The sequence below is a fragment of the Tyto alba genome, unplaced genomic scaffold (assembly GCF_018691265.1).
Source record: "Tyto alba isolate M040663 unplaced genomic scaffold, T.alba_DEE_v4.0 Super-Scaffold_7, whole genome shotgun sequence".
Classification (NCBI taxonomy): domain Eukaryota; kingdom Metazoa; phylum Chordata; class Aves; order Strigiformes; family Tytonidae; genus Tyto; species Tyto alba.
Window position 1 is genome coordinate 38,367,987 of NW_024881328.1, and position 24,314 is coordinate 38,392,300.

General features: G+C 42.3%; 1 protein-coding gene across 1 annotated transcript in view; it reads left to right on the forward strand.

Annotated features, from left to right (window-relative positions):
• Positions 1-7,913: 7,913 nt before the first annotated feature.
• Positions 7,914-24,314, forward strand: part of CPS1 (carbamoyl-phosphate synthase 1) — a 96,337-nt gene continuing 79,936 nt past the window's right edge. The window contains exons 1-5 of the mRNA XM_033009015.2: positions 7,914-8,036; positions 16,533-16,642; positions 20,844-20,988; positions 22,166-22,255; positions 22,958-23,014. Coding sequence (XP_032864906.1) covers positions 7,914-8,036; positions 16,533-16,642; positions 20,844-20,988; positions 22,166-22,255; positions 22,958-23,014 — 525 coding nt within the window. The remainder of the gene's footprint in view (positions 8,037-16,532; positions 16,643-20,843; positions 20,989-22,165; positions 22,256-22,957; positions 23,015-24,314) is intronic.

The window sequence follows — 24,314 nt, forward strand, 5'->3', positions numbered from 1 at the left end:
TTCTTATTTTGTAAAGCCAGTTTGGCCTTTTTAGTGAGCCACAGGAGCGAGCCAGTGGAATGTATGAGCCTCTGGAATCGCAAGGGGAAAGGGATAACTCCTAATCCTGGCCCCCATTTGTAAAAGTGTCTTCTTAGAAAATGTCAGGGAATGAGAAATCTTGCTGCCTCCAAACATCTTCCAGTAAATAGAGTTCAGCTCTGGGCTGAAGTCAGACACTGCAGACTCCTGTCAGGTAGCTCTGACACTCCCAGGGCCAGTCTCCCTTGGTTGCATCAACATGAAGAGAAGAGTCGTGTCTGAGGTGTGGTGCTCAGTCGCGGCACTGGGAGCAAACTGCACTTTGTGTAGTCATTATTACCCCTCGGGCAACCCTCTTCTGGCAGCACTTAGTTTTAGCTAACTAAGGGTTTTCTGAAATTGGCCTTTTGGAATCATGTCAGTCTCTTTCAGATATGGCAAAGGTTTTCTCTTATTTCTTCCAAGTCAGCTGATCTAAGAGGAGCTGCTAATCCCAGTGGCAATGGAATTTGACCCATTTTCAAGACGTTGATTCTTTTTCTCTTGCTGAAGATAAGAGCCTTATCTTTGTCAAGTTTCAGTGAAGCATGGGCTCCGTATCCCAGACAGCAGATGAGTGTACCCTGGGCTGCTCAAGCCTTAAAGAAAAGTTTAATCTCCTTGAAAATTGATTTTCTCTAACCTGGAAATAGATATATAACAGTCTTGATGTTAAGCATTATATAAACTTTAGTGGTCAAAAGGCTGTCTTGATTACTGCTTATACACAAAATTTGGCAAAGGGAGGTGCCAAGTTAGGAAATTCAGAATTAACAAGAAATTTGCATTTTTTCTTTTTAAAAGCTGTCTTTCTCATGACCTTGGTTTGAGATTTTCAATTATTTTGTTATAGTATTTTCATTTTTACAAAATTAAAAATCCTTATTAGCTTTTAAAACTATCATGTAAGATATTAACTGAAACTATCACAGGGCCTGTTGATCAATCATTAACACTTTTGTATCCTGAATCCCTTTTGTATTTGCTGCCACCCCTGGATACTTTGGTTGTGTTGAGGCATGTTTCCTTCATTTTATAAAACTGTGCATTGAGCATGAGGGTCTGTTTCCACAGCTAAGTATTTACCTTGCAGAACTAAGTTATTAGCTGTCAGCTAGATTGAACTAATATTTTTGAAGAAAAGTGAAGCTGCATCTCAGTTTGATTCTGATGCTGTTTGACATCTCAATTAAAATAACAAAATGAAAGTCTTCATTTATTTTTTTAACTGAAATTTGCTTTTTGGTTTGTGTTTTGAAACCAAAAAAACAGAAGGAAAATTTTAATTTCAAAGAGAAAAAATATATTTCTCTTAAAAAAAGTTCTGCACTAGTTCAAATAACTACCTTCAGTATTTCATAAAATCAGATTTTGAGCAACTCTGCTTAAAACATTTACTTACACTTTTTTGTTTGTTTAGACTCCCAAACAAAAAGTGACATTCAGGCAGAATTAGGATACGTTTCAAGTTATAATTACTGTGTTTTCCATCCAAAAGTATGAATTTATCCATGTTTTCTTCAGACAGGGCTTTTGTCAGCCAAAGATCCACAAGGAGAACAGGCTGAATTTTGCCCTGTATCTCAAGCCCTCACCAACCTGAGGTTTGCACATCTTATTCGAAGAACACTTGCACGTTGTGTTTCCAATTAATTTATGTTGGCTCAGGGCTCAGATCTATGACTTCTTCTTTACCCATGTTTTCTGGGTACGTGCATGCTTTCTGTGAGCAAGGACTGCAGGATTGGGAATAAGATTTCATTGTGCTGTTAAAAACAGATTTTGTACTGTTTTCATATTGATTATTCCCTTCTGCAGGAAATAGTTATGGTTTAGTAGGAGTCTTGTCATTTCTAGTGCAAGGTGCTGGTTAGCAGAGATGGCAGTCAGAATCTGTCCTTGCAGGAAAAAGAATCAAGTAGAAAAGTATATGAAAACAAAGGAAAAAGGGTGGAAAGACAATAATTAATTCTGCTTTTCAGGCTGACTTCTACAATCCAATTATACCTTTCAATAAAATCTTTACAGATTTGTCTTGGGAAGCAGATAAAACTGCCTGTGTATTCTCTCCATATTTAGCTGAGTCTTTGACTAGTAGATACAGAGGATGAAAAGAAATTTATTTTTTCATAAGTGTGAAGATATAAAAAGGCCAAAAATAATTAAACATCTGATCATGTAACTGATCTGATATGAACTTGCCATCATTACGACGCCTGTGAGTTAAGTTTTTCCAGATGTTCTCCCTAACAATTTTTACTCAACCATGTTATTCAATAGCTGTTTTTCTTCAGCAGGAAGGCCTTTCTCAGTGACAATCGGAACTAATAAGAGCAGATTTTCTGAAACTCTCTGCAAAGTAAAATGGTCAGCATAAAGAAACAATGTAGTGGAGTTGTAGATGAGTGCAGAGCATGCTGCCTGGATACATTTTAATCTGTTGGGTAAAACTGTGCATTTAAAATCTGATAGTTGAATGCTGCCATGCTTAGAAAATAATTCTGTGTGACTTCAGAGAATAGTTCCCTGTGAAGGCAGCAGGCCTATTTGTAAAGTAAGACATCAGCTGCCCTGTCAGGCTGATGTGTTACTGGTTGACAAATAAGGAGGATCACAGAGATTTTGAGGGAATTAAAAGAGAAGCACCTGCCACCTACCACACAGGCAAATTAAAAAACAAACAAACAAACAAAAAAACACCCAAAACACGATGCAACTATTGGTTTGGTCGTTTTTACTTTTTGGTGTGTTCCTGTGAGTAGTAATAGAGGAAACAACTCCTGCAGACAGGGAGGGTGAATTCTTTCCTCTGAAGCTTGCTCAAGGGAAAGCAGCTTTCAGGACACGTGGAGTGTGGTGGGCAGGAGAGTCACATCAAGGAGCTGTGAGAATGTTACTCATGCAGAGAAATGGTGGAAGGAAGCAGAGAGCAAAAAGCCGGGTCTCGAGGGTAGAAAGGACTAGGGACCTGAGAGGGCTGGACAGTTTGCATCTCAGGAAGGTGCTGAGTTGGATGGAAAACAAGCTGCGAGCAAGAGCACACCTATTAGGACACAGTGGGCAGCTAGGAGCAGTCCATTTTTAGTTCCTGTTCTTCTTGCCTTGTCACTTGGAATTGTTTCCATCTAAAAAAATAAATCAACTGAGTTTATATTCAATCATTCCTGTCACAATCAGCTGAATTGGTAAGGGTGAATCAAAATGCAGCACCCGAATCTGAAGGTTGTATTTTGATCTGCTATGAACCTCTTCCATTAAAATTTAAAATACCCTTTTCCCCAGACCTCCTCTAAAATAGAACAAACTGTGTGGAAAAAAACACGTTCTGGCTGTGTCTTAAATAACAGAATTCAGGAGAGCTGAGAGGTAAGGCTTGCACTTGATTCTTATTCTTTCCGGTTTTTCTCTGTATAGTCAGGTGAAGATCAGCCTTAATTTTGGAATTCTTGGCTTGTTGCACTTTGCATCACAATTACCATGTTTTCTAAACATTGTGGGTTTTGCCTGAAATGCTTCATTTGATCCGAGATGGCTCAAAGCAGCAGATCTGAAAGTGTAACTGAGCTTGCTTTCTTTCCTGCAGCAATCCAAGAGGATCAGGTGATAGGGGATGCCTGGATGCTGTTAGTTCATTTGCATGGGAACAAGATAACTTCAGTTTATTCCCCCCCTACATACTGCAAAAAAAGTTATGGTCTCTGAGGTAATGGGGTTTGATAGAGTTGTTAGCAGCATTATCTAGTTCAAACCTACTGTGATTTTGCTTGGTAAACTAACACCTGATTAGAAAACATATGGAACTTCCAAAACTCCTCCTATAAGCTCCCTGGGAAGCAAGTGGAGCTTGCCTTGGAATGGAAGACAGGGTTTCCAAATCACTCGGAGGGCTTTTCTGCTAGCTTTAGGGATGGAGGAGAGTATTTGTCTTGTTCCATGTGGCAGCAGAGAATTTCAGTTTTGCTGGCACCCTCAACTATTCTGCTTTTCTACTCAGTATTTTTGAAATGTGTTTTAGCTGGGGCAAGACAGGGTAATCAGAAATTGGACACAACCTGACAGATGGCAGGAGAGATTTCTAAAAGCATCTGAAGGACACTCAGGGAAAAAACTTCTCTCATCTCAGCTACAAGTAGGAGAGTCCAAGCAATTAATGTGGGATGCTTGTTACGCTGATCCCAATCCAGGGGAGACTTTTGCCACTGCAGCTTTGCTGAGGTGGAGGCAGTCACTTGGTACTTGCACTGACATGAATCTGGGCCAACATGCCCACAAATTGGCCCTGATCTTGTCTTTCAAGTAAGAATGGAACTATCTCGTGCTTTTTACAGAGAAGTTGAAAATGAAGAATCCTGCATAGCTTGGTTGCTTATAGCGGAGCCTCCCAGCTGTGATGGAACGGCTTTGGGAGCTTCCGTGTTGGGGTGCCAGTCCTGGGGCACCTGAGTAGGGCCTCAAGTACTCTGAGCACTTCTCTTCTGAAAATCAAGCAGTTTGTTTTAAGCCTCTGAAAACATAGGCACTTAGCTTTCTTTAAATCCCCAGGGTTAAGATATTCACAAAGCCGCAGACCACTGATCTTGTTTGATTTTTATGGTACAGTGGGACTGTGTGAGAAATTTAATTTCTGGTGTTTTTCACTTGTAAACAGTAAGAAAAAAGCTCCTCATTTTAATGAGCAGTTTGCTCTCCTTGTCCTAGTCCCTATCTGTGTATGATGCAGTGTAAATTAATATGAAACAAAAGGCAGTCTGCCTTTTTTTAAACAGCTATGCCAAGTCTAAGACCATGTTAAGGAAGCCCAAGTTATAGTTCTACCTTTCTCCCCCAGTATTTGAGCTGTTCTTGTCTGAGTAAATCTACTGCCTTCATGGCTTTACATTCCTGATTTGCCTGATATGTGCCCTTTTTCCAGACCCCTGCCCAAACTTTCTTTCCCAAAAGGGACGATACAGTTGCAAGTAGTGTACAGACAGGCAAGTTTTAAGCTCAGGCAGTGTGGTTGCATCTCCATAAAACCACTGGCCTATGCTCTCCTTTTTCCACTCTTCTGTGGTTGGTTTCTTTTCTTTATTGATTCCCTGTTTCTTAATGATTCTGCCACTTCTAGTCTTTATGTTAAGCAAAGCACATAATTAAGATCTGTCCAAACCGCAGAAGGCTTGTCTGTATGTTGACAGGTTTTTCTAAACTGAGGCTTCTCTCAGGAATACCTGATACATTTTCTGGCCTTAAAGAGTCAACAGTTCATCACCTCATCTCCTCTTTTTAGCACATTGCCAGTGAGACAAATAGCTTGGATGTTTTTTCCTGTTTTTGGCAGAGAAGTTCCTCCATCATGGTGGAGGCTTTGAAAGGAAGGTGGTTCTTACACTGGAGAGATAGCCTTCCTAATCTCAGAAAGTCTGAGGTGGGCTTAATCAATTTTGATAAAAAAAAATGGATGGAAAAAAAGGGAAGACAGCAGGGTCAAATCTACAGCAGTTGTCAATGGGGCATCCTTGCTGTGGAGGTGATGAAGGAAAGTAGTTTTTGCCTGTTGTTCCCCCCTATAGCATTTCATCCTTAATATACAGCTGCCACGTTAGAACTCTGTGTGTACTGCAGATCCCTGACAAACTGAATCCAGTTCATGATGTTGTTATGCAGCTGTTTTCACCTGGCAAAAGATGTTTTTCTGCCAACAGGCATGGTCCTTTTTCTCCTCACTCCTGAGCCCCTGTGTTCATGAACAGCCTCGTGGTGAAAGGAAAGGGTTAGTTTTTAGCTGGATCCATCTGCCCCATTGTGCAGCCACATTGCAACTCACAGGGTGGAAGGGGGTAGTTAGGGATTAGCAGTTAGGGTGCTGAAACTGCCAGTGTGGATTGGTTCTGGTTCAAGCACATGTATACCCAGGGCCCAAAGTAACTTCCTCATGTTGGTAGAGAGTAAAATGGAGTGCAAAATTTGCCCTTCAGGTATAGCCATAACAAAGGAGGTAGTGTTCAAAACCTTTCAAATGCTATGTATGATATTTGTGACAGTGTAAAGCTAACATAATGTGAGATGTAACTTTGGAAGAAAGCAGACTTCTGAACAGCACGTGTGAGCACATGTGTTACTGTATGTTAAGATGACCTTTCTAGTACAAGGTATAGATTTTTGCAATCCATTCACTTATAAGCATGTCTTTGCTTTCTGTATGTCCCCTGTCCTGCGTGTGTCTCCAACCTGGATCACTACAGGCTAGAACCAAGCAAATAGAGGAATAGCCAACAAAAACATTTCCCAGTTCCTAGGATTCTTTTCCTTTGTTTGCAAAAAGTAAAATCCTTGTATCTCAAGCCCCTTCTATGAATCAGATTGATTGTAAGGTATCTTATGGTAGTGAAAATGGTTATGTCTTTCCTAAACAGCACTCAGGTTACCAGGGAGTGTTGTTGGCTTGTTTCTCCCAGCTCTGCACACTTGTAAAACTCATGTGAAAGCAGTGAGCTCCCCTACACCCGGTCTGTCTCTTCTAGTCATCTGGATTCAGGCCTTTCCCATGTGTTTCTTATCCAAGTCTCCAGTAAGTTCTCCACATCACAGAGAGTACCCAAACCCATTGCCTTCTCTTCTCTGTCTTTTATTATGTGCATGACTGTTCAACCTGGTGCTGTAATGAGCTGTGCAGGAAATATTTTTATCTGATACTGGCATCAATTAGGACTAATCTTAAACCCCTGTTTACAAAGAAGTTCTAATTATTACTGTCAGTGATTAGAAAAGGTCACCTGAATCCTTTACAGTAGTATGAGTCCAGCTGCAAAAAAAAAAAAAAGTCTGTATATCTTTTTTTTTTCCTCTTCTTACTCTGAGCTGATTGAAGCTTTGATCACCTGGGTTTCAAAAGATGCCTCACCGTTTCAGTTATTAAAGAGTAATAATGTGCATGCTTCTCCCACAGCTTTTGTCTCCATTAGGCATTTTCATATCTGGCTAATGAGGAACACAATTCTTTTTGAAGACTATAGTGTAGAGTTATAGGAAATATGTGATAGTCATAAAGGTCTGTGGTCAGTTAGGATATAGCATATGGAACATTTCACCTTATTTCAGCTGTTGTCCATTGAAATTTTACCAAAAGATGTTTTCCTATTGCAGCCATTTATTTTTCCTGGTGACGTCCTTTTCATTTATTTGAGGAGGGGCAGCACTTTGGGACCTGTGCTAGGACTTCTGGTGACTGTGTACTCTCCAAACACAGAATGAAAAGACTACGGCTTTCTATAAAATTTGGTCTTCCCACTTCACTGCTTGTAGCAGACACATGGTGTCCCACTAGCTAATGTGCGGACCCCCGATCAAATATTGGAGAGCGTTCAAAAGCACACTATGAACAGGCTCTCTTAATTTGCGTAGCCCACGTGCTGTTAGGAGAACAAGCACTGCTGTTCCTTGTTTCTTACTGAAATGTAAAGTGTTTGTTTCAGAGTGTGAGGACTCTCTTCATTGCAGCAGGTGTGATTTCTCCAGCAGATCTTCCTCTCTTCCAGCAGGCAGAGCTGGTGTCTGGCCTGCGATTCAACCCCCACAGCAGTGCTCAGAGACCAACCTGAAGAAAAGTGTTGCAAGGGTGTCTAAGCAAGCACCCCTCCGAGGAGGGGCGGGAGGAGGTGGGGCTGCACCAGACTTTTAATGGCAGAATAAATGGGAAGGTGTAGGGCAGCGCTGTACAGTCAGTCCAGCACACCTGCTGTGTCTCTGTTCTCTTCCCCTGTGATCTGCAAGAGTATATTATCTGCACCAAACCTCGAAGAAATACATACAAGCAGATTTTTGTTTTGTCTTGTTTTTTTTTAAACTTTAGTTACCCATTGGCAACTTTCAAGATGACAAGAATTCTGACAGCTTGCAAAGTGGTGAAGACTTTGAAAGGCAGTCTGGAGTTTTGCAATGTGTCTGCTGATCACTGGAGTTTCTTGAGGACAGGTACCAGGTTGTTGAGCATCAAGGTAACAGTAACTGGGCTACTATGGTTTAATAGATGTGTTTGTCATGCTGAGAGATAGCTTGCTGCAGATAACAGGGCTTACCTAGACACAGAAAATTGAACCAAAGGAGATTTGTCTGAACCCTAAGCAAGGGGTTTGCTTTGCTAAATGGTTTTATTAGCTAAGCAAACACTCTTTTTGTGTAGTCTGAAATGGAAATTATAGGGTAAATTGCACCAAAAGGTGGAAGTTCAGGGTTTCAGTTAATTATTATATAGTATTTTCTTTAGAAACGCCCACCTTTCTGTAGGATTGATAGCTGACAGAGCAGGTATTTCAGTCCATATGAGCATGAATCAACTAGATTTTTAAAAACATGCATCACTTGAAGCATGTGATTAATCCTGTTGGATCCACAGAGGATCCATTTTCAATGCATTGGAAACCATGATGGCTCTGAGATTAATAGGAGAGGTAGACAACTCTCTGTGAATGCATCAGTGTATCAGCTCTTGATGTAGTGGGACTGGAGCCCTTTAGTTCACTTCCCTGACTTTCTTCTGCTCTTTGTTACAGGAGCTGCATTTGACCAGCTTTGCTAGTGTGACTCAGGCAGATGTACAGTGGTGAAATGGGACTTTCTGTGTGAATTCTGTAGCACTGGCAGTGTTTTGTCGTCATGCGCTTTGCACTGAAAAGGTGCTCTTGCACGTGTATCCTGTTGAAACAACAGTGTAATAGAATTAGCAACCGGAGAGTGATGTTTCAGCGAGTGGTGGGGAAGAGTTCTTAGAGACTGGGGCTGCAAGGTACCCATGAGATACTGCCTTACCTGGCAGGGTGGGGTAGGGGGCTGAAGAGTATAATTTCTATCCACTGGGGACTGAGGTTTCTCTCACCCATCCCACAGCCACTGATGTTTCAAGAGTTCTCTGAGCTCCTGTTAACAGACCTATTACTTTTAAAACAAAAATTGGCTGCAGCAAAAAACTGAATGAGGAAAGAGGCATTGCTATTTTTATCCCTTCCTTCAGCATCTGAGTTCTCAGTTTAGTTTTCTCACCTGCACTTAGAAACAGAGGCTGTGTTGCGACTAGTGTTCTTGCTAATGGACTTGTCTTCCCCTTCCCAAGAGTGCACAGCAGGCATGAACTGTTACCTTGTTCATTGTCTTGAAACACAGCACAGTAATCTTCTTCCTAGCAGATTGATCCTGACTCTGAAATCAGATCTGCTTTAGGAGGAAGATATTCCTCCTTGTGATGACAACTGGAGTCCTACTTGTGAATTAGAAAGCCATCATGGTTACCAGTTTCCGCAGTTGCACCATTTGGAGAGGAACTAGGGCTCTGACATGAGGAGCAAGTTCCTTGGTTGTTCCTCAGGCTGGTGAAACTATGTTGGTTTGACACCGACCACACATTAAAACTATGTCAAAGCCCTCAGGTGGGGCAGTGCTGGCTCTCCCATCTTCCAGAGCAGGTTCCAGGTTCTACTGTTCCATTCTGAAATCTCAGCACTGGGCTAGAAAGTGTCTCTTGGTGTGACAAAGCAAATTGCGACAGTTTGAACAATCTCTTCTCTTTGGGCGTAGTGCTTCAAATTGAAATGGAACAGGGGAGAATGGAGACAATTTTACCGCTAGTATTGCTGGATGAGTGGAAGCTGTGAATGCACTAAGAGGTGCTGTTGACAAATATCACAGTGTCTAGGGAATAGGAGCCCAGGATTCATACCTGGCTGCTTGGTTTATTGCTGGTGATGGCCTGTAGCATCAGTATGCTGATGCCACGTATTGTAGAACAGGAGCCTGTGCAGGTACACTCAAGTTCACCAGGGTTTTAGAAACTGTCAAGCCAACTAAACAGCACTGAAGAATTCTGCTGGAATGTCATTCTTGCTTTTCTCTGTTGCCTCTGATACCTCTCTTGCTTTTGGGGGCTGGTTCAGTTATTTCTGCCATGCACTGTAGAATACAGTAGTTGAAGCCTTGTGATGCACAGAGAAGCGAGTTCAAAGACACTTTAGTTAGTGGTTATAAGTCTGCTGCAGTAAAAGGCATCTTCCACTGTGCCCATGGTTAGGATTGCTGCTTCAGCTTTTGATGAGACACAGTCTTTCTTTACACAGCCCCGTATAATTCTGGTAGGCACCTGTAGTAGGCTGGATCTGATGCATTCTTATACTGATGGATTAGGATCTGAAGTTTGGATTTGGTATCTTAAATGACAGATTGATGGTGTTAGGTATATGTTCTGTCTCTCATTCAAGGACTGCACAGTGACAGACCTGCAAGGTCATATCTTATAATGCTGAGGCATCCAATTATGGTTTCATACTCACGGAAGACTACTGCCCTACTCTGATGGAGTTACAGTACCAGCTGTTCTAGGATCTACCTAATTCTGTGCTGGTAGAGCTGGAGTGATTCCTTAAAGCCAGTGACATTAATGCTGAAGGCAAAGAGAATGAATACCTTTTAAGAAAGCAATGCCAAGTGAAATCCTTGGGACCTATTTTAACCTCAGTCCCAGTAACTGCAAATACACCTGAGGTGGGTCGGAATGAATTGGGCCCCATTTCTGTTTCAAGGTGTGTGATGGGATTTATTGCAGGGTGGCCAAGACCTACTGTGCAACTGAAGTGCTGAGTCTAGTGGAGCATTTGTAGCTGCACTCTGACTAGCTGGCTCACCACAAGGTATGGTGCTAGTTCGCCAGCCCCAAAAGTCTCTTTCTGACATATCTTATGTGACACCTTCTGTCTTGTCATTGACACTAGGGAAAGGTGTTTCCTTATTAGACTTGATTATTTGAGTTTAATACCTACATGAGTTTGTGCTGTCAGAGTGGATGCTAGCACTCGTGGAGAGTAAAAAGGCTGATATCTAGTATAGATTAGGAGCCTGTGGCTTTTGAAGTCTCAGCTCAGATTTTTAACACCACTTTTGCCAGTGGCCACATGATTCTGTTTGAATTCAGAATCTGGAATATAAAAACTTGAACTTTTCCTGGCCGGAGGCTTTTGCTTTAAGACAGTGACAGGCTTATACTCCTTTTTACATAAGACACACAGCAGCAGAGGTGGAAGAGACTCTCTAATATACATATGCAAGCAGTAAAGGAGCAGACCTGAGGGAAAATTTAAGGATAAGTGGCCCTAAAAAGCCAACCTATTGTATAGCTTTGCATCAGTGTGTGGAAGCTAACTGTAGTTGTGAGACAAGTGACCAAGTAGTGACTTATGGCAGGGTTTGGTGTTCCAGCTATCATTAGAGATAATGGATATTTGCAAGAAGTTTGGAGAAAGAATGAAATTCAAAGTAATTAAGGTGTGTGGGCTAATGGCAGTATAGGTAATGATCCCATTCTCCCATTATTGCAGGCTTAAATGAGCGTTTAGTTGCCTTTTATTGCTTTTTCTCAGTGGACTATTTTAGGGAGCATAACAAAATACAAAGAAAACATGTTTCTAACCTATGTATAAGCTAAGTAAAGTATTAGAGACCATGAGGGAGAGGTGGTAGTTCTAGTAGAGTGCCGAATAATTCTTCTCCCAAGCCTGTTTTCTGTCCAGTTAAGCCCAGCCTATGTGGGGGAACACCACTGTAGGTGACCAGTCTGAGATGTGGGGACTCACAGGTCCGTATTTCCTTATTGCATCTCACCCTTCAGTTCTAAAGGAGAGATGGAGCATCCACGAGTGAAAGAGGGGTACAGAGCAAATCAGAGACCCCTGTGGGCTCTCTGTAGGGATGCTTAGTATCACTGGTTTCAGGGTAATCAAGCGTCTTTATAATTCAGAAATGGGCAGAGAGACTATAGCTCGAAGCTCGTATCATTTAATGCTCATCTGAGGCCTGTGTAGTTAAATGGGGATGTAGTACAAGCAATAAATAGGTGGCTTGTAACAGTATAGCTGTCTCGGTAAGGAGAGGATTGGGAGAGCTATAAAAACTACCAAGAACAAGCTAAAAATATAGTTAGAAATGAGAGGGAGAACAGGAAAAATTTTGCATACTGACTTTAGAAACTATTTCAGATTACTGTAAAAGGGCTCTTCAAATATATGTTGAGGCAGGTGGAAAGTAACTGAGAAAATGACTGCATGGGAAGCAGAGAGATGGGTGAGGAGGTAAAAGATCAGTCACAAGCTACTCCACTCCTCTCCCTTTGGAGGTGAAAGTGGAGGGGGAGGTAAAACAGGACCTGTTCCCTTGGAGATGGGGGGGAACTGAGTGAGGTGCTACTGTTGAGGAGAGAAGGGGTGCTCGTTTCCTTGGGTGCCCAGTGCCTTCTGCTAGGTGCCTCATCTGTCTTGGTACGCCCTTCTCCTTTGTTTTTTGTCACAAACAATATTTGTGGCATTGTTTGAACAGCCTTAAGAAGAGTTCAAGTGGTAGGACCTGTGACTTTTCTGTGATGGTACCTGTGTTGCGTTTCTGGCTTAGCTTTCTTTTTGGCTTGGATGGTAAAGGAACTATTCCAAAGCTCCTCCCTAAAGTTAGCCTAAGTGTGAATCTTCTTTGGTGTATCCCAAGTCACTGATCTGGATTTTGATTCAGTCTTTATTCTTTCCCTTTCTTTGCTTAATTCTAGCCAGAAGCAAATATGCTAACATAAAGTTACATGTATAAAAAAGGGTTGGCAAAGGAAGTCTTGACTGTCAGCAATGTCCAGATAGATTTCCAGCCTGTGATGGCATAGTACTCACAAGAACAGACATTTTTCTATCAAAGAGAAAACTCCTCCTTTGTTGCTGGTTATTTGGTCTTGAAAGAGTGGATGTAGCACAGTCATGGCACTGGCCTTCTACTATAGAAGAAACTCTGGTGGCTTTTAGATTCTTCTGTTCTTCTGATACGTTGGCTGTTAAATAGCCGGCTAGATTTGTGTGCCAAGAAACACGGCAGAGGCTGTGGTGCTGTGTGGAATCATGGCCTGCCTTAGAAAGGAGATGTTTTATCATCTTCTTACTAGAGGGAAATAAACTGTCTTGCACTGAAATTGAATCCCAGCTGTGTCTCTGCCATACATCAGTGCCCATCCTGGCTTTGGTACTCAGCGTACTCGTAGTCCTCCAGTACCCCAGGGTTCAGGGTTCAGCTTGGCCTTGCCAAGGTAAACTGAAGGATTTCTTTGGAGGGGAAAAACTTGACTTCATTGACTGGTTACTCTCTGAGGCAAGTAGAAAAGAGGAAAAGTTACCTGTTCACTTTGTTATAGTACAGGGGTTTATAGCAGACACACTTTCAAAAGCAAATTATACTGCAAATCTTTTGAGATTTTGCAGATCTCTATCATCCATCCTGTAGATGGGAAGGGCTGCTAGAGCAGGGAACTAACTGGAACTAAGTTAATCTGTTTTTTTACTTTCTTACTGTTTTATGGGTTTGTGGGTTTTTGTTTTTTTTTGTTTTTTTTTTTTTTTTTTGTGTTTAACTTCTACAGTGCTTTGTTTACTTCATGTGTGAAGTGCTTAGTGAAGTGAGACCTGAACTGGTTAACTCTTCAGGTTGCTTTGACAAAATGCACAAAACCTAGCAGCAGCAGCATGATCCTTTCTATTAGCCATCTCCATCCTCAAAGGTCTCCCAGAGCCCTGCAGCCTCTCTGGAGCACAGGGAGCTCTGCTAAAGGTAAAGCTACTGGCATGTAGGAAGGAGAAATCAGATTGCAAATGGGATATCTCGCACTGGGGGTGTGTGTGGAAGAAACATTTTAGTTGAGACTACAACAGAGATTTATCTGAGACTACCTGGGAATGCTTCTGAGAAGGGTGAAGACAAACGGACCCCTTGGAAGCTCTAGGGTTTTTGTTTATTTTTTGCCTTTTTTTTTTTTTTTTTGAAATGAAAATCTCTCCCAACTAATCCTTGGCTGTGTCAACTGGCCTTCTCTATAGCCTGTAAATCACTTTTCACATTAAAAACAAAACTGAAAAGCCAGGGTAGGCTGGCAGCTTAGGGATATGGTAACACCTCCGCTGGAAATGTAAGCAAGAATAATTGCTTCTAGAATGCTCAACAAACAAACCAACCACTTAATTAAGAATAATAAATCAAGTAAGAGAGGGAAACATTTGAACATCTATCCCTTGCTATAGCTGAACTTGCAGGCAGGTTATGATTGTTCAGGGACGTTCTTCTGTATTACTTGAACACTCTGTAGGGGCTCTGATAGTACAACAGGGGCTTCTGTTCAACAGAAATTATCTCTGTGCTGGTCTGGTGTGTAGAAAGGCAGGTGGTATGTGGGGGGAGGAAAGACATGCAGATTCCTGCAAAGCACTCTAGTGAGGGTGAGGCTGTAAATGTCACAGTGATTGCTCTGGATTTTGGCCCTTGGGAGTCAGATGAATCTTAACTTTTCTGGTCATTCCACCATTGTGGACTTTGCTTCCCAAAGGATTCTCCTAGGCTGTGTTTGCAGTTGGGCCTGTGATTCAGCCGATGACCCCAACTTGTACCAACTAGTGGTAGGACTTGCTTGAACTGGAGTTGGTATTTGGGTGGACTCAAATACCTGACCTCCTGGGGGAAGGGATCCGTCTCCTGAAACCAAGGCTGAGAGAAACCGGTTCCTGCAGCCTGTCCCGTGTCAGCAGTGCGGGCTGGGTTTTCAGGAGGCTTTGGGAAGGGCAGAGGTCCTGGCCAAAGCCCGGTCTGAGGCACCCTGGCCCCCCCTGTGCTTCATAAAGCTTTGAGTGTGTGGCAGCCTTCTGTAAGGAGAGGCTTACTGAGATTAGGGAGCTGACTATAACTTTTATTTGGGCTAAATTTGCGGGATTGAGCCACAAAAACTATATTTGTAACTGGGGAAGGAGGGGATTTTGGTGTTGCTGACTATCCCATCCAATAGTGTGGGAAAGTTCAGAAAATATTGGCTAAGCCTTTTGAGAATGACTGGACGTTTGACATTAATGAGGAAAAAATGAAAGGCTAAAAGCATCCCAGATGCACAGAATTCAATTACTTGTCAGTGCAGTTTGATTTTTAGTGTATTTTGCAGTACATTAGTAATTGATCTGTGCAGTGTTTGTAACTGAAGAGAAGCTCTAGATGAATGTTTGCCACAATTGTTACAAAATGTTCAATGCTGGGAATGAAATTTCTCCTTGCTGTGATTGTTCATCAGATTTACGGCTAATGGAAAGTAGCTCTCCTGTTCCTTTCTACAGCAAATTCATCCTGATTTTTCTTAAAAAAAAAAAAAAAACAAAAAAAAAACCACAAAACATTAAGAGGAATTGTTCTGTAAAAAAAGCCAATATGAAGTTAAATCATGGTGAGAGCTGCTGCCTGGTGGACACGCTTGGCACATCTCCTGTGGCACAGACCATTGGGGATTTTTGCACTGCAGCTCTGTGCCCAGAAGGCAGCTGCGCTTGCATTCCAAAAGTGGAAGTTTCTCAGGGCTCAAAAGATTCATTGTCCAAATTCTTTTAAACTTAGAAATTCATTGGCAAATCTATTTCCAGCTTTGCTTACTCTCCCTCTTCCCCCACGTGTCATCAGTGATCCTGCTGTTGGAAGCAATCTTCCAACTCATTCTGTCATTTCTGTTGTGCATATATTTGTTAATTTTTGGTAGAAGCTGGAGTTCCCAGGTGGTTTCCCATCCAATTTCTGGACAGACTAAGAAAGGTTTAGTTTCCAAATGAGGCAAAAGAAGGTGTGTTTGGTCTGGTATGCGCAAAGACCTAGCTGTGCCACTGAATCTCCGAATGACTTCTGTAAAAGTCATTCCCTCTGTCCCATTTTCCTCAGATGTAAAATAGCGATTAAGCCTGTAAGGGATCCCACAGTTAGTGTGGGACTCAGTTCTGCTAAACGCTCTTGGAAAAGGGTGTGGTTTTATGGGAAGTTTTCCTCTAGGCTGCTTGTTTCATATCTACCTCTTCCAGGACAATTTATACCTATCCCTGAGGTAACTGAGACCATGAGTGTCCATCTGATCCACAAGTTCCTCTCTTCTGGTGTCCTACAGTGGAATGGACTAGTATTTTGAATTTTGCTGTTTGACACCAGTCCAACTAAGCATACACTTATTTTTAGCGGCTTAGCTGTACAGTTGCAACAGAAGTTAAGCACCTATCAAAGGTCACAGCTGGATGAGAGCCAGCACTCAGCAGCAAGCCATGAGCAAACATTGAGGAGAGAGGCGATCCTTTCCCTACAGAGTTACGATATTGGTTAATTGCAAGATATAATGGGTGGAAGAAATGAGCAAATTGATATAGAAGGGTGATCCCACAGCAATAGCAGCACATGCTCTGCTTGCGGTGAGGTTTGCCAGCTGCCTTGCCCTCATTAGGAGCACAATGTTTCCTAAATGTTAGAAAGAAAAAGAGCATCAGGAGACTAGTAAAAGAGAAAGTATCTTGGCAACTGGGAGTGGGAGAGGGGCAGGCATAACTGCAATGTGAGGCATGAAAGGCAGATGTCCTAGGTGTTACCTGTATAAACATCAAGCCTTTTCCTCCTGTATTTGAGTCTCTTCATGTGCCTTTCTCTAGGCGCAGACAGCGAACTTGGTGCTGGAAGATGGGACGAAGATGAAGGGCTATTCTTTTGGCTATCCATCCTCCGCAGCAGGGGAAGTCGTATTCAACACTGGCCTTTCTGGGTAAGGCACAAGCAAATGAGATGTAAACACCAGAACTTCTGCGGGAGCTTGTTAAAGTGTGAAAGCTGTTTTTTCCAAGTTCGTGGGGTCCTGATCCAAGCACGTAGTGTTCTGTATAAGAAAACACTGTAGTCCAGAGATACAGAAAGAGAGAGAGTTAATAAAGAGACTTCAGGCAGACCTCTTGTGTCATAGCATTTGTGGTGATGAGCAACTTTAAAGACTGATATAACTAACCATGATAGTGAGGTATGTAGGGATCTGATCACTTCCCATTGAAATGCAACCATTGCTGAGTCAGAGCAGAGGAACCATCTTTGTTCTCCCTTCAGTGTCCTGATGAAATACAGAGGCTTGAAGCATCTGCAGCCTTCTGAGTAATGGAACTTAGCTTCCAAGTACAAAAATTTTAAACCCTGAGGTTTCTAATTTGGTCACCTGTGGGACTCCTCCCTTATGACATTTGTTGGCTCATACCACAGTTAAGGATGCATTTAAACTCTGTGCCCTTTCCAGCTGAAGTGCAGGATCAGATTCAGGCCTAACCTAGCCTAATTCTCAGTCCTCTTGAGTGGTAGAAGCCAGTGGCTGACTATTAGGGTGGAAGCCAAATGCTGCCACTGCTTTTGTTAAACTGCTCAAGCACAGAAAATCTGCCCAGAGGAATGAGGCTTTTGGTTAGAAGAGGGACACGTCCCTGCGGAGGTAAGACAGCTCTGAGGTTGTTGGTGCTTGAGTTTTTTCTGCAGTCATTCATAGCTGTCTTTGCCCAGCTGCCTTGCATTCCCCAAATTCTGCTCTCCTTTGGAGAAACCAGTACTCACAGGATGAATTTTTAAATGATCTCATCGGTGAAAATGTTAAATTGCTGTGGAGGGGAATCTGTTTGCAAAGTTTTGCATTAGGAGGCAATTATTTAAGTATTTTGACAGCACTAATTACTGGCTGTGTTAATATACCTGCCAAGAAGCAACTGTTTAATATAGATCAGAATGATGGAGGGCACCAGAGTTCTCTTCTCAGTGATAGATTATGAGCAATAAATCTTGTCACATCACAAAAGTCAAGGAGGACCTGATGGATTAATTTCCTCTCCACATGTTACTGTGGCAGCAGAAGCTGTGTTTGATTATTTTCTAGAGATTTGAAGAGCATACCTGTGAAACAGAGATCTTTTCTGTGCTAAGGAGCATATGGGCATGGAGGGAACATTCAAACTGTTAGGTTGTATCTTTAGAGCACTCTCCAGGAACATGATCTTGATTTTTTTGGAGAAGAGGAAGATAAAATTTTGCAGCATTGTTGCAGATCGTAAAAGTAACAGATTTGCTACCAGTCGGAGAATTGCTGTCCGGTGAAAGAAACCTTGTAGCTCTGCCTAGTTCTCCTGAGCACAGAGATCAAGACCTTATGTATCCAGAGGAACCCAACTACCTCTTTTCATTTTTTCATTGACACAGTAAAAGGCTAAGTGCCTGCATGAAGGAGGTGCCCAGGGTTAGGGCCTTTTACAGACTGTCAGGGCACGTAGCAATTTGTCAGCATGGGGAGCCAGAGGCTAGTACAGGGGTGATTTTGCCATGGGTCCTGTCAAGCCTCAGACCACTGCTTTCTGTGAAGTGGGTGTTTCTAGATGCTGAGTGGGGTCAGCATGGGCTCTGTACTGGGGTGATTAATGTGCTGCTCTGCACCTTGTCTCATCATCTGGACTCCCACGTTCTGATTCATGTCACAGAACTGGGAGGCAAAGCACTTTACGGGTGTACAGCTTTCAGGCTTGAAGTAGCTAAAGCTGGCTGAAGTGTTGTCATATTACTCCGGAATAAAGGGCAGAGAGCACTGTTTTAATTGAAATTGCTGAATTTTTATTAGAAAAGAATGAAGATGAACTTTTCAGAAATATTTGCTCAAAAAAACCCCAAAAAACCAAAAAACAAACAAACAAAAAAAAAACAAAAAACCAAAACCAAACAAAACCAAAACAAAAACAAAAACAAAACAAAAAAAAAACCACAAAAAAACCCCAAACCGAAGCCTTAGTGTTGCATCCATCTGTTTGGTATTCGAACAAAAAGGAAGATTTCCAATTAAGAAAGAAGAATTACAACCCATAAAATGTTCCCATGCTTGAAACAGCTCAGTAAATGCATTTGCCTTCAACCAGTCTCTGTGTGTTTCCCATGATATTCTAGCAAGAGAACTGATTGACAGGAATTTTCTGAAATCAGGCAGGCCTTTGGGCAGGCACAGCAAGGATCAGACTTTGCAGCATCTTTGGAGCTCATGTTCCCATCTGCTCCTCTGTGTTCCACAAGGCACTGTGCCTGCTTAAAGGGCATCGTGTCTCAGTGCAGGGATGTGCCTTCGTACCCCAGCCAAACCCAATGGCTCTCTGTCCTTGTTCGCTGATTACAAATAACGTGCAAAGGTTAATTGCATTAGCTTTGTCATTAACAAAGAGTCTTCTATAAACATAACCAATTGACTTGGAAGGAGAGAGCAATGCCAGATGTGCACATGCCATGCGCTTACTGCAGTTCTGTGATCACACTGTACTTTGTGTGGTTGTTTACCTGCAGCAGGAAGTATATATTTGAACAGTAGGTGAGACTTACCTGAAAATATTTCATGGCTATTGTTTATTTGACATGTAATTTCTCAGAGCTGGCTTGTGTGCCCTGTTGTCTGTATCTGCCTGCAACCATTCTGGGTTTTGTGAAGAGTTTCCCAATGTTTGACGGTTAATCTTCTGGCAGTAAGTCCAATGCTCCATAAAAATGTCTCTTGTGACTTGCTGATATCTGGTAGATGGCTGGAGTTGCCGATTATGTATTGTTTAAACAATAATGACAATAATAAATTATATTTTGTATAGAGCAGATTCATCCTGAAACGTCTTTATGCATTTGGCTAAATATTTGTGTGGGTAACTTCATCTATTTCTAAATTACAGCTGCATTTGGGTTCAAAGAGAGCTAATATTTAGTGGGTTGCTGCAACAGTATGCTACAGTATAAGGAAGAAAGTGAAGGGCTGCCTGTTAGTTTGAACCTGAAGAATAGGAGCGTATAGAACTGTGTATACCCCGTTCCCCTCTTTGGGGTTGAAAGTGAGACTGGATCTATTGGGTCCAGAGCTGATACTTTGCAAAACAGTAGGTTTGATCCTCCACTGCAGAATGTTCCACCATGCTTTTAGATCTGTCCTTGCTGAGAAGTGTATTCAGGCAGGTGCTTGAACAAAGTCACTGTTCCTGCGGCTTCTGCCTGAGCCAAAGATATGAGGATGAGCTTTGGGGTCTTGTGATCAGGGTGGACTGCTGAATCCCAAAGCATTGCCTTCAACTTGCCTTCTTCAGAGACGTGCAAACCAATTTAGGAGTCTTGTCAGGTGAAATGTATGGTGTCCTGTGGATGGGAACCTGGAGGCTGCCTAAAAGAGAGGCCTCTGCATGGAGAAGCTGCAGAAGTGGTACTGTGGCAGGGTTTGTTGACAGAGCAGGTGGGAGAGAAGAACCCAGCGTAGTAGTTAGGAATCACAAGGATTCTTCACTGATTCCCAGACAAAAAGATAGGCAGAGATTTGTCTACCTGCTGCCCCCCCAGCAAGAGCAGTTGCAGACCTGAACATCTCAAGATCTGCAAGCTTCAGACTGGGGAAGGGACCAAGTCTGGGCAAACAGCTCTGTTGTTTGTTGGCTTTTCAGCCTGAGCTTTCTGTTGCCACTGAGAAGGGCAAGTTCTTACACTGCATGGAGGGAAGGACACAGCAGTGATGAAGCACTGGCCCTGTGGTGTGCCCAGGGAATGGCCAAGCCCAAGCTATCATCTGTGGGTCAAGTGATATGCCGTGGACTTACTGCAGTTCTGTGGTTGCTCTACACTTCATGTAGTTGTTTACCTTATGGTAAATCACAAGGAGTCTGAGTTTGTTAATAGCTCCTGTGCTTTTCTTAAATGAAACCTGAGAAGCCAAAGCCTTTTCTTGTTCTCAGTGTCAAATGTTTAATCACAGATGGCAAAGTCAGGGCATGTTCACAGATGTGTTTGCTTTTATAAGGAGAATGCTTTCACATGAATACCATTCCTGTTTTTTTTTTTTTGTCATATGAGAATTCAGACCTGCCTTGTTTTCACTGGCTCTTTTGTTTTCCTTTCACATCCAGACCAATGTACTTTTAGTCTATTGCTTCTTCATCTAGATACCCAGAAGCCTTGACAGATCCCAGCTACAAAGGGCAGATTCTTACACTGGCTAACCCCATAGTTGGGAATGGTGGAGTGCCTGACACAGCTGCTTTGGATGAAATGGGCCTCAGGAGGTTTCTGGAGTCTGATGGGATCAAGGTAACAGTGGGAGGCACAGAGCTGATCAAAGGGTAGTGCTAGCAGCCTGTGTGTCTGTGTGTGTGTGTGTGTGTGTGCACAAGAGTTTACTGGCACCCTCACAGAAGCTAGAAGGAATCAGATACTCAGCCTTTCTTTTTCTTCTTTTAGATATTGTCCTTGAGAGAAATGGTAGCAAAAGATAAACCATCTTGCTTTCTGTACCAAGCCATGTGCTGTCTGAAAGTGGAGCATTCCCCATCAGTGATAGACACGCTACAGTTCCTGTGAACTTCTGTCCTGAATGGCTTTTTTTTCCACATTCCTTTTTGCCTCATATTTATCTATGTTTGCCCAGGATTGATTGCCACAGAGAGATCATGCCAGTGAGAATGAGAAGTTTCTGTGAATGACACAGAAGTTTCTGTGAATGCTAGTGAGAATTAGAAGTTTCTGTGTGCTGAGACTTTTCTCTATATGCCTGTACTACCACAAACAGGGGAGGTGACAGTTGTGTGGAGAAGACTGTATGTGCTAGTGCAGGAACCAGTATTTATACTGTGGTGACAGGAGATATTGGCTAGGAGCAGGGTTGTTTCCATGCAGTGGTGGCAATATTGAAAAATGAAACAAAGCCATGTAAGTGCAGAACCAGTGAAATGCTCTGTCTGTCCTGAGGTGAAATGACTCATTTATAAGCTATCTAGCACCACTGGAAAATGGAGCTGACTTTTGAAATGAAATGTCACTTAAAAGTGAAAAGCTACCATAAAAAAAAAAAAAAAAAGAAGAATCAAAATAAAACATTTCGTCTTGTTTTAAAATTTCCACTTTCTAACAAGAAGCGTTTTCTCAGTTCAATGTAATTTGCACCTTTGGTTACATGGAAGCCACGTTATTCTATGAATTTCCTAAGTAAAAGCATCTGGGTACAGTCATGACAGAGCATGAAGACAGCTTCTCCTTTGCTCATGCTTTGTTTATTTACCTGTTTGCCAGGTACCTGTTCTGTGCACACCCTCTGTGAAAACTCAGATTTTCTATCTTTCTGTTATATAAAAGCAGCCATACCATGTCTGCCTAGCCTCGTGTCTTGTCTGTGATATGGTTTGCAGTGGATGAGTAGTGAAAACTCAGAAGGTACAAGGCAAATATTGTGTGATCCTTCAGTGCAAAAGAACGTTTCTTCTCTCTGCAGGTTTCAGGCTTACTGGTGCTGGATTACAGCAATGAGTACAGCCACTGGCAGGCTGCTAGGAGCCTGGGAGAGTGGTTGCAGGAAGAACAGGTGAGCAGTCGGGGTAACTACATTATGAAAACAGACCTGTGTGAGAACAGGGCAAAGAACTGCTGGCTTTGAGCTGGTAACCACTCTTCTCACATGTCTTCACCAGTCTGTACTGTTCTCATTCTGTGTTTCTTATTTCTCTGATTCTTCATCCCTTTCTTTTTCAGGGTGCAATGGTATTTCCAAGATCTGTCCAGAAGGAATGTTAATTAAGCGGGAAAGTTTGGTTCTCCATAAAAGCAGTACACATTAGATTATATTCCATTCTCTTGTCAAATGCTTCTGTAGTGCTGCTTCTAGTGGTTGCCACGGTCGTAACCTCAAGAGATGTTAGCTGCCAGAATCCCACTGTCTTGAATATGTGGGAGTCGAGGATGTGTCAGTAGGCTGCCACTGACTTGTGGTGGCTGGGAGGGTTAGGTGCTCATAAGTAAGGCAAAATGAGGCTCAGAAATGAGACAGATACTTACCACAGGAGCTTTTGATTTTGTGGTTTTTAGTGCAGAAACTCGATTTGAAGAACTAAGCTACTTATGAGTGGGAAAGGGAAGAACTGGAAGTGGGGCAGCCTTGGTAATAGTGCTGCTAAAAGCCAGAGCTCCTTAAACAAGGACATGTTTTTCTCAGCAAAGTGATCTGACTGTTCTCTTCCTCTGTCTTAGCTGCTTCTTCTCTAATTTATCCTTCTCTTGTTATCTGCAGGTGCCTGCACTGTATGGGATTGATACCAGAATGCTGTCCAAATTAATTCGTGACAAGGTATGATCTGCTTCCCTTGATCCAGTTGCATTAACCTTGCTTTTGCTGGGCCCTTTTCCTAACAGTGCAGCAAGCCTGGGGTAGCAGTGCTACTTCTGGGCTGCCTTGACCTCAGGTGCTGCTCAGATCCCCATGCTCTTTGTCTTCTGTACAGCTGAATCAATGCTCTGATCTCAGGGAGCCCCCTCTCCTTGGCTCTGCTCTGGGTTCCCTGTTCTATGTAAGTGAGCTAGCACAAGCTGATGTAAATGAAAGGCCTCAGGTAGCTGTGTCCGACTAGTGTGTTGGACACAACAGGTAGTAGTGTCAACTACATGTTACCTCAGATAGTAACAGTCAGAGAGAGGAATAACTCTGTGAGATATTGTGGGTATTAGTTCACAGACAATACCACCTTTGGTCAGTGGAAATTCTCCTATTCCTCAGAGACAAATAAATGCCTACAATAACCTAAGCTGGATTCCTAGCTCAGGGTGGTTTTCTTTGACTGTAGCCTGTTATTTTTTTAAATAGTCATTACTTTTCTCTGGTTTCCAAGAGCTGACAGTTGAAGGACATGAGCAGGATTAGGTTATGTTCAAACTGGCTACAGCAGCGATCAAAGCCAGTCTTAATGTAAATGCGCATTGGAGGCTCTTCTTTGTAATGGATTATTTGAAGTTGCTCTTTTCTTTAGGTGACCAATTTGCAATCTGCAGTCCAAGCCCACACCCGCTTTCATTCCACAGAGCAAAATATGAACAACCCAGCTTGGAGAGAGGAATATTTGTAGAAACAAATTCATATGAGAAGACAGGGAGTTGTCCTGCTCTTTTATAGACAGAGGACAAGTGCAGTTTAGTACAATAGAAAATGACAATATGTTTTCTACTTCCTTGAGACATACTGTTTAATGGATCAGTATTCCTTTCATCTGAAGTAAACACACTTTCAATGTTTAGTCTGTAACTTAGCAATGTATGGCAGTAATGCCCATTATACTGGGACTCTGAGTTGTATTGGTTTATGGCTTTTTAAAATAATGCACAATGTAGCTTTTTCTCCCACTCTTCTCAGCTTGAAAAAACCAGCTTAATATTTCACTCCATGCCTGTTTATAAATTGGGGGTAAGAACAGGGTTTCATTCTGATAAATGTAGAAATGACTTGTTAAATTGGACTCTAAAGGTAAATGCAGGTCACCATCTGTCTGAATAATCTGGAAGCAAGGTAAGACACAGGATTCCTGTTTGAGAGCAAGGGCTTTAGGGCCTTGTCATCAGTGTTTAGGGGACTAGCTGCATGGTGGCACTCAGCAATT